We start from the raw sequence: 12,742 nt of genomic DNA on the forward strand, positions 1-12,742 counted from the left end.
CTTGTACATTAAGGTGGCGTTCAGAAAAAAACTAAAATACACGCACAGAAACTTGAGACAGGGGAAGATTTAAACCCACTGCCAGCTAGCGTTTCGCATGTTTTAAACAGCAGATGCCCCTCCTGCTGCAACCCAGTACTGGGAAACATCCATACAAACTCATTCTCACACATACACTACGGCCAATTTTTAGGTTATTCAATTCACCTATAGCGCATGTCTTTGGACTTGTTGGGAAAACCGAAGCAACCGGAGGAAGCCAACGCAAACACGGGGAGTACATGCAAATTCCACACAGAAATGCCAACTGACCCAGCCGGCACTCAAACCAGTGACCTTTTTGCTGTAAGGCGACACTGCTAACCACTGAGCCACCATTTAGCTCTGTTTTCAATGTTAATAATGCTAACTTATTTTTGGAGTTTATTTTAAAATGATTTCTGAAAGTTCATGTGATTGCTGAAGTTTCACTGCAATAAATTACACTTTTGAATGTATTAAAAAAGTCGATCTGTTACATTTTTAATATTTAACAAACCTCTTTCCTGCTCTTCCAAGGTAATTTAGCCAAATACAAGCAGTACAATGTATCAGTGTATCCAATCTACAAGTTCTATTATCATGCTCGATGGCATTTCCAAGCAGGAACTCCAGTAACCAAGCCAGCCTACGTTCAGCAAGGAAGTATGTATATCATATTCAGATTTCACTGCTTCAATGCTTTAACAATGCTTTAAACAACTTTGTGTCTCTTGTTTTTATATAGCACCAAAAAAAGGGCCTACTGTCACTGATACCAATTCCAAGAAAAATAGTGTTAAACTGACATGGGAAGAAATACCACTGGACCTTCAGTCTGGATTCATCCAAAACTACACCATATTCTACAGGACCGGCAACGCTGAGTGGCAATGTATGCTTGACATATGAGGATTTTGCAATGTTGCAATGACTTCACCAGCAGTTACAATTATCTGATGTTTCTCAATTGTGTTTTGGCAGCTGTGCTAGTAGCCGCTAATATCCACTCGTATGTACTGACTGATCTGGTCAGCGAACGCGACTATGTGGTTCACATCATGGCCTCAACGGAAGCAGGCTCCAAAAATGGCACAGATTTTAATTTCAAAACAATGAAGTTCGGTATGTATTTGAACTCTATTCAAGTTTATTAATGTTTGATGATGCAATACTTATGTCTCATTTCCACTCAACAGTATGGTTCGGTACAGTAATATGCATATTGATTTCTGTTTCCACTGTCAGAAGTACACATATAGTGAAATGTAACACTTTTTGGCGCCCTTTCAAAATGGTACCTAGCACAACAGCAGCACTATTAGTTTACAGAGCAACACCACTTGCATGTGTACTAAGCTAGGGGAACAGGAAGGAACACAGGAAGCTTCATTTTTAAGTAGTGTCTACCTGCAGACTTGCACATGCACTCGTCTAGAAGGGATATAGCTATGGATACGCACATCAATATAGCATCATTTTTGTAATACTCAATTTTTATGTTACAGTGAGGGGGAGGTTTAGGGTTAGGGTTGGGGTTGACCGTAACAAAAACAAAGTACTGTACTGTGCATTTACACCGTGGCCATATTTATCTATGTAAACACACGAAAACAACATTAACATTGTACCAGTACCGTTATAGATGGTGTATTTTGGGAAATTTCTGTACCCCTTGGTTTCGAGTGAGGTCCTGAAAAATCTCCTTTTCAAAGGGGTAGCTAGCTCTTCCCCTTAGGTCTATGCCTTCAAGCTAAAGAGAATTGGGACACCCCTACGAATGTAAGGGGAGGATGTTTGATGCACAATGTAAGATACATTCGTAGTGGAAGCTCCAGGAATAGACGCTTCTCACAGAAATCATTTACCACAGAAGCCAACAAACAATAAAACTAGTTGGTTTGGCATTACTCTATAATAGTATACAGTATATTACTCTTACATTGCTGTACATTTGTCTACCGGCTATACTTCCAGTTGCTGCTTGATGTCAGTGAATGGAGTTTAAAATTAAATAAATAAATGTAAAAAAAGTCATGCTAGACAGGGGCGTAACATGAAGTGTGCATAACTTGTAGTAGAGGCATAACTTGAAGTTATGGAGACCCACGTATCAAATCTATCTTGCCGGTAAGATGGCACTGTATCCATCACAGTTATTATTGTCTACACCTATCCTAAACACACCATTATAGTTATTAACGTCTACACCTTCCCCAACCCTAAACCCAACCGTCACAGTTATCAACATCTACACCTTCCCCAACTCTAAACTCAACCACCATAGTTATTAACGTCTACACCTTCCTTAACCCTAAACCCAATCATCACAGTTATTAACGTCTACACCTTTCTTAACTCTAAACCCAATCATCACAGTTATTAACGTCTACACCTTCCCCAACTCTAAACCCAATCATCAGTTATTACCGTCTACACCAGGGGTGTCCAAACTCGGTCCTGGAGGGCCGGTGTCCTGCAGATTTTAGCTCCAACTTGCCTCAACACACCTGCACGGATGTTTCTAGAAAGCCTAGTAAGTGCTTGATTAGCTAGCCCAGGTGTGTCTGATTGGGGTTGGAACTAAACTTTGCAGGACACCGGCCCTCCAGGACCGAGCTTGGACATGCCTGGTCTACACCTTCCCCAAACCTACACCTAACCATCACAGTTATTAGCATCTAAACCTTCCCTAAACCTAAACCCAACCATCACAGTTATAAACAACTACACCTTCCCCAAACCTATACCCAACCATCACAGTTATAACTGTCTGTACCTTCCCTAACCCTTAACCCAATCATCATAGTAATTAACATCTACACCTTCCCCATCCCTTAACTCAACCATCATAGTTAACATCTACACCTTCCCCAACTCTAAACCCAACCATCACAGTTATAAACATCTACACCTTCCCTAACCCTAAACCCAACCATCACAGTTATTAGCGTCTACCCTTTCCCCAACCCTAAACCCAACCATCACAGTTATAACTGTCTACACCTTCCCTAACCCTTAACTCAATCATCATAGTAATTAACATCAACACCTTCCCCAACCCTTAACCCAACCATCATAGTTATTAGCGTCTACTCCTTGCCCAACCCTAAACCGAACCATCACAGTTATAACTGTCTACACCTTCCCTAACCCTTAACCCAATCATCATAGTCATTAACATCTACACCTTCCCCAACTCTAAACCCAACCATCACAGTTATAGCTGTCTACACCTTCTCTAACCCTTAACCCAACCATCAAAGTTATTAACTTCTACACCTTCCCCAACTCTTAACCCAACCATCATAGTTATTAATATCTACACCTTCCCCAACCCTTAACCCAACCATCAAAGTCATTAGCCGCAAATTGCGGTGGCTTTCATACTTGACACGTTCGCCATTGTATGTTATGTGCAACCACAGGGGGCGACCTCGAGTAGGTTAACTGTCATGACAAAACGGATGAAGAACTTTTGAAAGTTTCAAAATACAAGCCACTTTTAAATCAGGGGGAAAATTAAAATAAAACTACTCCAACTGAAAAATAAGTCATAAAAACGAGGATGGCTTGAGGGTAAGCACATTATGGGGTAATTTTCATTAAATTGTCGTTTTGGGTGAACTATTCTTTTAAATAACTTTAGACCTCTCAAACAGAATAGCATAATAGAGGCACTTTTGACTGCAATAGGATGTGACACCTGCTGATGCTTTGATCTGTGTTTGGCCTGTAGCTGATGGAGAGGTGGAGTTGATTGTAGTGCTGGTTTGCCTCGGCTTCCTGTTCCTGTGCGTCTTCACCATAATGCTCTGCCTTCGCAAGAGAGAAGTGTGAGTCAGGCCTTTTCATCACTCAGAATGAAACTCAGAGTTCAGCTTGCTCTTTCAGTTCACTTCTGAGAACTCTTGGTCTGGAAGTGCTTGTAGATGATTGCCTAATAGTGTCTACAGTAATTGCTTTAACAACCTGTGTGTCTTTGTGCACACTGTACACAATTCAATAGAAATAATCAATGTACATGCAGTAAAAACCTGGTAATGTTTTCCATGGTGTTTTTGTTTATTTTTTAATATTTAAATAATTTAAAATGAAAATAAATGTTTCGGTAGTAGAATTATTTATTACTGAAGTTCTTTTATGGTCATTTACTCTCATTATTAGAGCATGTTTGGGGAAAATTTATATATTACCTACAGTAACCCTACTTATAATAGAATTGAATGGTTTTTCGTGATGTAAAATGTTATTTTCTCCTCACAGGATTAAGAAGCTGTTATGGCCGCAAGTCCCAGATCCATCTGACAGCTCTATTGCCCACTGGTCACCTGATTTCCCTGTAAAGGTCAGTCAGATATTAGGCATTAACATTTGTCATGGGTGAAAATTTTATTTTTTTTCTCCCTCTTAAATATTTTTTGCACAATTACAAATATTAATGCAAAAAAAGATACAGAAGTGGCAGAAGGTAGATTTTTTCCAATAAATCATCTGCTGAACTGCATCCCAATCATCACAAATACCGCACAGGGCCTATTGGAACCCGTATGGACCCAAGATTCTCACAGAAAGCAGTCAAGTTTGGTGAAGGAAAAATTATGGTTTGTGGTTACATTCAGTATGGTGGCATGCATGATATCTGCAGAGTGGATGACAACATCAACAGCCTGAAGTATCAAGACATTTGTGCTACCCATTACATTACAAACCACAGGAGAGGGCTAATACTTCAGCAGGATAGCGCTGCTCCTCATACTTCAGCCTCCACATTAAAGTTCCTGAAAGCAAAGAAGGTCAAGGTGCTCCAGGATTGGCCAGCCCAGTCACCAGAAATGAACATTATTGAGCATGTCTGAGGTAAAATGAAAGTGGCATTGAAGATGAATCCAAAGAATCTTGATGAACTCTGGGAGTCCTGCAAGAATGCTTTCTTTGCCATTCCAGATGACTTTATTAATATGTCTGTACCTTCCCCTAACCCTTAACCCAATCATCATAGTAATTAACATCTACACCTTCCCCAACCCTTAACCCAACCATCATAGTTATTAGCGTCTACTCCTTGCCCAACCCTATCTGAGTCGTTGCAGAGATGTGTGGATGCAGTCCTCCAAGCTCATGGGAGTCATACACAATATTCATTCTTTTTCCACTGCACCATGACTTTATATTCTGTACTGTACATTATTTCTGTTAATTGACAAGACTTTTATCTAAACAAAGTCAGACCTTACTGGCCTAATTGAATGATTAAAAATCAAGGCATGATCAAATTTTATTTTGGTCAAATAAGCGTAATCTAGAGGCCTTTGTCTTTCATATAAGCCACTTCTAATACCAAATGATCAACTAGAAGTCAAGTTATTATTTGTTCTTCTTAAAACCTGGATGGGTGACAAGACTTTTGTCAGGTAGTGTATTATAAGTAAAAAAATGTAAAAAAAAAAAAAAAAGTATTGTAAATACAAATTTACAATAAAATATAAGGCACCCAATCACCCACAACAGTTAAGCACTAAATAAGTTATTGGACTAATAACAGTATGGGGATTTTTGGTGTCACATTGGCTTCTCCTATTGCAGCAAATTCAATGTTTTTTTTTTTTTATATTTGGTGCAAGTTTATCAGTAAGTGACAATTTTGTTCTCTTTGGTTAATCTGATGGAAACAGTGTTTATTTAATTAAGTCTAATTTGCGTTTTTGGAAACATAGTTACTGACTGCGATTTGACTTAGGGTGCTTTCACATCAGTAGATTGATTGTTTTGTTCCGAAACAGGGATTAAAATTGTTACAATGTTTAAAGGTTCGCTTTCACCGGCAAAGTTTCTACACGGACCAAAATAATTCAAACAAGTCACGTGTGAGTAAACGCTTCTCACAGTTGTCAGTTTCAGGGTTTATCCGAGTCCCACGAATACCGCTCAGCTGTCATACGTCATTATTTTAATATTAGAAAATATCAGATCTTAATTTTGGTCAATTTTCCTAATGGATAAACAGCTCTCGTTAATATTTTAGCATGCTTTCACTTTCTTATTCGACATGAAACGCACATTTATCAGTAGGAACAACATCCCGTCCTACTTATAAGTTTCTTTTCTCTTTGTGCTATTACAATGTAGATTGTGTCAAAGCAGCTTAACATAGAAGTTCTAGTAAATTGAAACTGTGTCAGTCCAGTTTTCAGTTGAGTTGAAGTTCAGTTTAGTTCAGTTCAGTGTGACTTAATTTTACTGCTGCAAGTCCAAACCCTGAAGAGCTAATCTATTGATGCGCAGCTCCACAAGTCCCAAACCAAGCAAGCCAGTGGCGACAGTGGCAAGGAACAAAACTTCACCAATTGACGAAAGTAAAGGGAAAAAAACCTTGAGAGAAACCAGTTCGTTAGTTTGTTGGATCATATTGCTTTTTCACTACAATCATCTTCTCCAGAGTTCATTTCAATCGAGCCAAGACCACCTCATTCAGGCGATCTCAGACTGATTGTTTTGGCGTGGATCAGAGCGTGATTGCTGGATTCACATATGCCAAACAAACTGCGCTAACGGGAGAAACGCATCAGGTTCCGGAACAAAACATCTAGGTGTGAAATCACCCTTAGATTTGATCACACGAGCTTGATTAACTGGTCAGATGCGCTAGCAGCACACTGAGGACATCTGCTGGTTACAAGGGGGTAATGCAAAAAGAAATTCATAAATTTTCTTTTGCTGGTGTGGACGCGAATATATTTATGTTATATTTATACTTATAGTCTTAATCTGAGCTTTTCTCACAAAAATAAAGTTTTGTAAATCTCTCTACAGACCGATATGCCCAAGGAAGACGTCAGCGTGGTGGAAGTGGATGTGTTTGACGGCAAGTCTTTGTGCGAAGAAGATAAAGTTGTTCTGCCACTAAAGAAGGACAAGTATCTCTCCGAGGAGCACAGCAGCGGCATTGGAGGCTCGTCCTGCATGTCTTCGCCCCGCCACAGTGTTTCTGACAGCGACGAGGGCGACTCAGGCCAGACCACAGCCAGCACCGTCCAGTACTCGTCAGTGGTGGCCAGCGGATACAAGGGCCAAACCCCAAACCATCAGCCTCCAGCGTTCGCCCGCTCTGAGTCTACACAACCGCTGCTCGACTGCGAGGAGCATCCGGAGAATCATCCCGGCGAGAGGAACTCTTACTTTAAACGAGGCCGAGAGCTGGAGCCACAAAGTATCGACGAGCCTGTTTTCAGCGCGGTGCAGGAGGAAGAAGCATCTCCCGTTGTGGATGATGCGCCGACGTTAAGTTACATGCCGCAGCAGAGCGGGTATCGACCGCAGTAAAGCAGAACTTTTCCGTAAGCTACATAGAGCCACATTTTCACAAGGCACCTTTATGTGCCTGGCATGAACTTTTTTAGGTTGCGTTTTAATGGGATTGCAGGCTTATGCTAGACATGTATAGTAACACTAGATTGCATCCTTAAAAAGTAAATATCCGTTTAAAAAACGAAACAAAACAGTGAAGCTGTCTATAGTTTGATGTCGCACTCACACTGCCACGTGCCTTTAGTGGACGATCAGCCATTGCTGTTTATAACATGGCGATTAAAGCCACATTCTTAAAGGGGCAGTTCACCCAAAAATGAAAATTCTCTAGTTGTTCCAAACTTTTTGGAGTTGAATGTTAAAAAGCATAAGCCTATTGAGGTCTGTAGTATTTTTTTTATTGCTACTATGGTTGTCAATGGCTAATGGCTACCGTTTGATGAATGTTTGGTGTTCAACAGAAGAAAGAAATTCATAAAAGTTTAGAACCACTTGAGTTGAGTAAATGGTGAGGAAATTTTCATTTTTGGGAAAACTGACCCTTTAAAATGTTACTGTTGTTTTGAATCTTGTGTACTTAGTATATGGGCCCTTGAAATACATTTTTTAGTTACCCAAACTCAAGTATTTTTAAATATTCTGGTTTATTTTATGGATTAAAGGAGAAAACCAAGTGATTACAATTAAAAAAAGATTGTCCAGCAGAGAGTGCAGAACTAATGTCAGAATATTTAATGTTAGTGTTTTGATTGGTCAGTACTTAGCCTGTGTTCTGATTGGTCAGAGCCTGAATGTTCTGATTGGTCAGTGCCTAGCTAATGTTCTGATTGGTCAGAGCCTGAATATTCTGATTGGTCAGAGCCTAAATGTTCTTATTGGTTATTGCCTAGCTGATGTTCTGATTGGTCAGAGCCTGAATATTCTGATTGGTCAGAGTCTGAATATTCTGATTGTTTAGTGCCTGAATATTCTGATTGTTCAGTGCCGGGATTTTCCGATAGGTAGGAGCCTGAATGTTCTGATTAGTCAGAGCCTCAATATTCTGATTGGTCAGTGCTTAGCTGGAGTTCTGATTGGTCAGAGAACTTGAATAATCTGATTGTTCAGCGGTTAGAGTGTTCTGATTGATCAGTGACTGAATGTTCCAATTTGTCAATGGCTGAACGTTCTGATTGGTCAGTGTTTATTTGGTATTCTCATTAGTTTGTTCAGATTTATATATTTTTTTACTTGTGTGAGGTTTCAATTTCAAATTTCTGAGAGAAGTAACGTCTGTGGTTAAAGATAAAATTTGGCAACAATAATAATGAACCTTTTGCTCTACAATGGAAATTAGACCATTTCAAGTATTTTATGGAACATAACTGCATTCACACCGAAGACGGCGAGAGCATCAAAGTTTGATCTGGCCACTCTGATGACAACGATGTGTGCCTTTTCTTCTTCGTTGGCGAAAGCGTCAAAATTCGCTACATTGATCTCGTATTTAAAGGGACCGTTGCAGCATATCAGCAAGTCACCTACATCCCCACATAAAACATGCTTTCTAGCGTGAAAATGTTGCACACATTTCATCAAGTTCAGTTAAGTATGGAAGATTTAGTTGTTGCGTGTGCTGTGGCTTTGCTCCACTTATCCAATACTTTATGTGTCCATATATCTGAAACATTCTGAAGCAGCAATACTGTTTCGTAGTCGTTCTAGTTAGCATGAGATTCCCTTCTTTTTAAATAAAATGCGTATATACCATTAATGCACATCAGCGTGCCAGTAACTTTTTAATATATATGTCACTGTAAAAAAAAATCATAAATAATTGGAAATTAGGCAATTGCAAGTTCTTAAACAGCGCTGATTTGCTGTAGTATTCACCAGTGCTCAACAGAAATGATTATGATTGGCCGGGAAGGTCATCAATTCACCATTCTTCACTGATTGCAAACACAGATACAGGAACACTGGAGCATTTTAAATCCCTGAAGATCGGTCAATTCATTAGGCGGATTGCTCGTCTGTGTTTGCACTCGGTAAACATCAGTGAAGTGCGGTGAACTGATAACCTTCTTGGCCAATCAGTCATTTCTGTTGGGCACGTGAACACAATGGCAAATTCGTGGTGTTTGAGAACGCCATCAACAGTGCCTTAAATGTTAACGGGAAATGCACGTTTTTTTGAATTTCAGTTTAGTTTAAATTTCAGTAAAGATTTTGTATTATGACAAGTCTAATATAGTGAAAGAAACAGTTCATTAACTTGAGTTTGATAAATGGCATATAAATGTGTGTTTGGGAAAGAAAACGTTAGCTAATTAGTGCCATTTCCCTTAACTTAGAGAAAATAAAAAGGGATATCAGACCTCATTTTCAACTATTCATTCAGAACATACCTTCACTCTGAAGGCGGTGAAAGTATAAATTTGTGTCACTTTCTCTTCGCTGATAAGATATACAGCCAGGTACACAACGTTTCTATGTGGAAATATGTGGAGCAGTGCGTCTTCACCAGTGTTGGAGTCGAGGAGAGTTGAAATAAAGTCAACTTTATGGTAATGAGTTATGATGCATTTCGGCAGCACGCAATTGAAGATTCCGACCACGCAATTCAAGACGCCCTGGTCTGCTCCTCATTGCTTATTTGTAATTTGTAATTAATTTAACAGGGACAATGCTCATTAATAAACAGTGAGACTGTAAATAAGCCAGAGTTAGCCAAGGGGGCTAATTTTCATCTGTTTCCCCCTGCCAGATTTTAAAAGGCAACCTAAAATCAAAAACACATGATCACACATACAGAACCAGTTAAATTACAAATGACAACAGTATAAAACATGTAATAAGAATTTCTTAAAATGTTAGACAGAAGAATTACACATGATTACAAACTTGATTTGCTTTTAGCCATTTCTTTAACTTATATTTAAAAGTTGAATAATTTGAAACACCCCTTAACTCAATGGGAAGTGTGTTCCAAAAATGACTGGCTCTAACTGAGAAGACTGATTGTGCAAAAGTTGTACGTCTGAACTGCACAGCACAGTCTCCCCTGGTAACAGATCGTGTTGCTTGACCATTATTGTTCTTGTGTGTTACAAACTCACATAATGGGGGTGGAGCATATCCATTTAAAATCTTAAAAATCAAACAAGCATCAGCCAAATATTTCATATTATCAAAGCTCAATAAATAATGTTTTTGTATTATATTACAATGATGATACCTAATAGGCTTCTGATCAAATACTTTAAGTGCCTGTTTATAAAGTGATTCAATTGATTTTAAAACCGTTTTACTTGCGTCACCACAGGCTCCCAATAAAATGAATGCCTTGACGCTCTCGCCGCTTTCGGTGTGAACGCATGTAAGTGTATAGGAAGGTTTTGGGAGTGTGTCTGCACAGTTGATGTTGTGTGGAGCATGTTTATGTTTAACAGCCTTATTTTACTCTTCAATTGAAAATTCCCATTTAAGAAAAAATGCAGTCAGTTATTTTTCTGGGTTCTGATGTCATTCTTGCACCACTATATTAATTGAAATCATACCTTTTTTTTGCTGGAGAAGCTTGATAAGAGTTTATCAAGAATTGACCAATGAAATATGTTTTACTTCACTCTCAAATATTGTTTGTATTGCTGTTAAACATGAAAACATTGGAGGGTCATTGTATGATTATTTGTTAAATGTAACATTCTTATTGTAATTAATGTTACACTGCGAAGTACGTTCAGACGTATAATAGTGATACATTTCTGTTACGATTTCAAGTTAAGCCAAAGTGTTGATGAATCGTCATGCAGTTTCTGCAGATAAATGACAGATCTCTTCTTATTAAACCAGTGTCAGAGCAGCTCTGGAGATCATCGGCAGACACGAGCTGCACCATTTATTCAGATAGTATTATTTTTTGTGGTTGGATATTCACAAACGTAAGCCCACATCCTGATTAGATCAGTTGTGCCTCCCTGTTTTGATTTGGTCATCCATAGTTAACGAAATTCTAAGACATTCAATGTTCAACATTCAACAATATGTCCACACTTATGCATCACCAATTATAAGAACAGACTTTAGCACTGTGCACAATTGTGTTGGTTTAATATCTAAAAACACAGCTTAAACTGTTTATATCAACAGATTTTGGTTGAATTCAGCTTTTCTTTTCATTTTACTGCTCATTGTTGACGAGGAGACTTAAACTCACAACTTTGATAATTGGTTATTAGTTACTGAGTGTTCTGATTGGTCAATGATTAATCAGAAAAGCCTGAATAATCTGATTGGTCAGAGCCTGGATGTTGATTGGTCAGTGGTTGAACGTTCTGATTAGTCAGTGCCTGAATGTTCTGATTGGTCAGATCCTGATTGTTCTGATTGGTCAGTTTTTCTGGTAGATCAGTGCCTGGAGGTTCTAATTGGTCAGAGCTTAGACAGTATTCTGCTTGGTCAGATACTGAATGTTCTGATTGGTCAGAGCCTGGATGTTCTGATTTATCTGTGCCTGATTGTTCTGATTGGTCAGTGGTTGAATGTTCTCATTGGTCAGATCCTAGATGTTCCGATTGCTTAGTGCATTGTTCTGATTGGTCAGTGCTTAGTCAGTGTTCTGATTGGTCAGATCCTGGATGTTCTGATTGGTCAGATTCTGAATGTTCTGATTGGTCAATGCTTAGTCAGTGTTCTGATTGGTCAGATCCTGATTGTTCTGATTGGTCAGTTTTTCTGGTAGATCAATGCCTGGATGTTCTAATTGGTCAGAGCTTAAACAGTATTCTGCTTTGTCAGATACTGAATGTTCTGATTGGTCAGAGCCTGGATGTTCTGATTTATCTGTGCCTGATTGGTCAGTGGTTGAATGTTCTGATTGGTCAGATCCTAGATGTTCTGACTGCTTAGTGCATGATTGTTCTGATTGGTCAGTGCTTAGTCAGTGTTCTGATTGGTCAGATGCTGGATGTTCTGATTGATCAGTGCCTGGATATTCTGATTGGTCACTGGTTGAATATTCTGATTGGCCAGTGCCTGGATATTCTGATTGGTCAGTGGTTAGTCAGTGTTCTGATTGATCAGTGGTTAATGTTCAGAGCTTTAAAACTTCACAGTCTCAAGTTGAGATGTATTACTGATCATATTTCAAATATTCCTCGTTTTACCTATACGCAACAGGATGTGAGCTCTAGCTTGAGTTAACCTTGTATCCATGGTTCTCGTGATCTCCAAGATAAAACTAACACTACATTTAAAATGGCAGTTATGAAATGCAAATGTTTTACTGTATGCCTTTTCTACATGTATCCGTGTATCTCTGTGTGATATCATTTCTGTCATTGCATCACTTATGTGTATATCGCTGATACTAAGGTCTAATAAAGACTTTATCCAAATGTCTTCTAGTCATTGTATTTCAGTAGTAACATTTGAG

The 12,742-nt window shown here is 38.9% G+C and overlaps 1 protein-coding gene across 1 annotated transcript in view; it reads left to right on the forward strand.

Annotated features, from left to right (window-relative positions):
* Positions 1–12,704, forward strand: part of il6st (interleukin 6 cytokine family signal transduce) — a 34,383-nt gene extending 21,679 nt beyond the window's left edge. The window contains exons 11-16 of the mRNA XM_056466317.1: positions 559–684; positions 767–913; positions 1,003–1,143; positions 3,758–3,854; positions 4,285–4,366; positions 6,832–12,704. Coding sequence (XP_056322292.1) covers positions 559–684; positions 767–913; positions 1,003–1,143; positions 3,758–3,854; positions 4,285–4,366; positions 6,832–7,341 — 1,103 coding nt within the window. The 3' untranslated portion in view covers positions 7,342–12,704. The remainder of the gene's footprint in view (positions 1–558; positions 685–766; positions 914–1,002; positions 1,144–3,757; positions 3,855–4,284; positions 4,367–6,831) is intronic.
* The last annotated feature ends 38 nt before the right edge of the window (positions 12,705–12,742 follow it).

The sequence above is a fragment of the Danio aesculapii genome, chromosome 10, assembly GCF_903798145.1.
Source record: "Danio aesculapii chromosome 10, fDanAes4.1, whole genome shotgun sequence".
In the NCBI taxonomy this organism is placed as follows: Eukaryota; Metazoa; Chordata; class Actinopteri; order Cypriniformes; family Danionidae; genus Danio; species Danio aesculapii.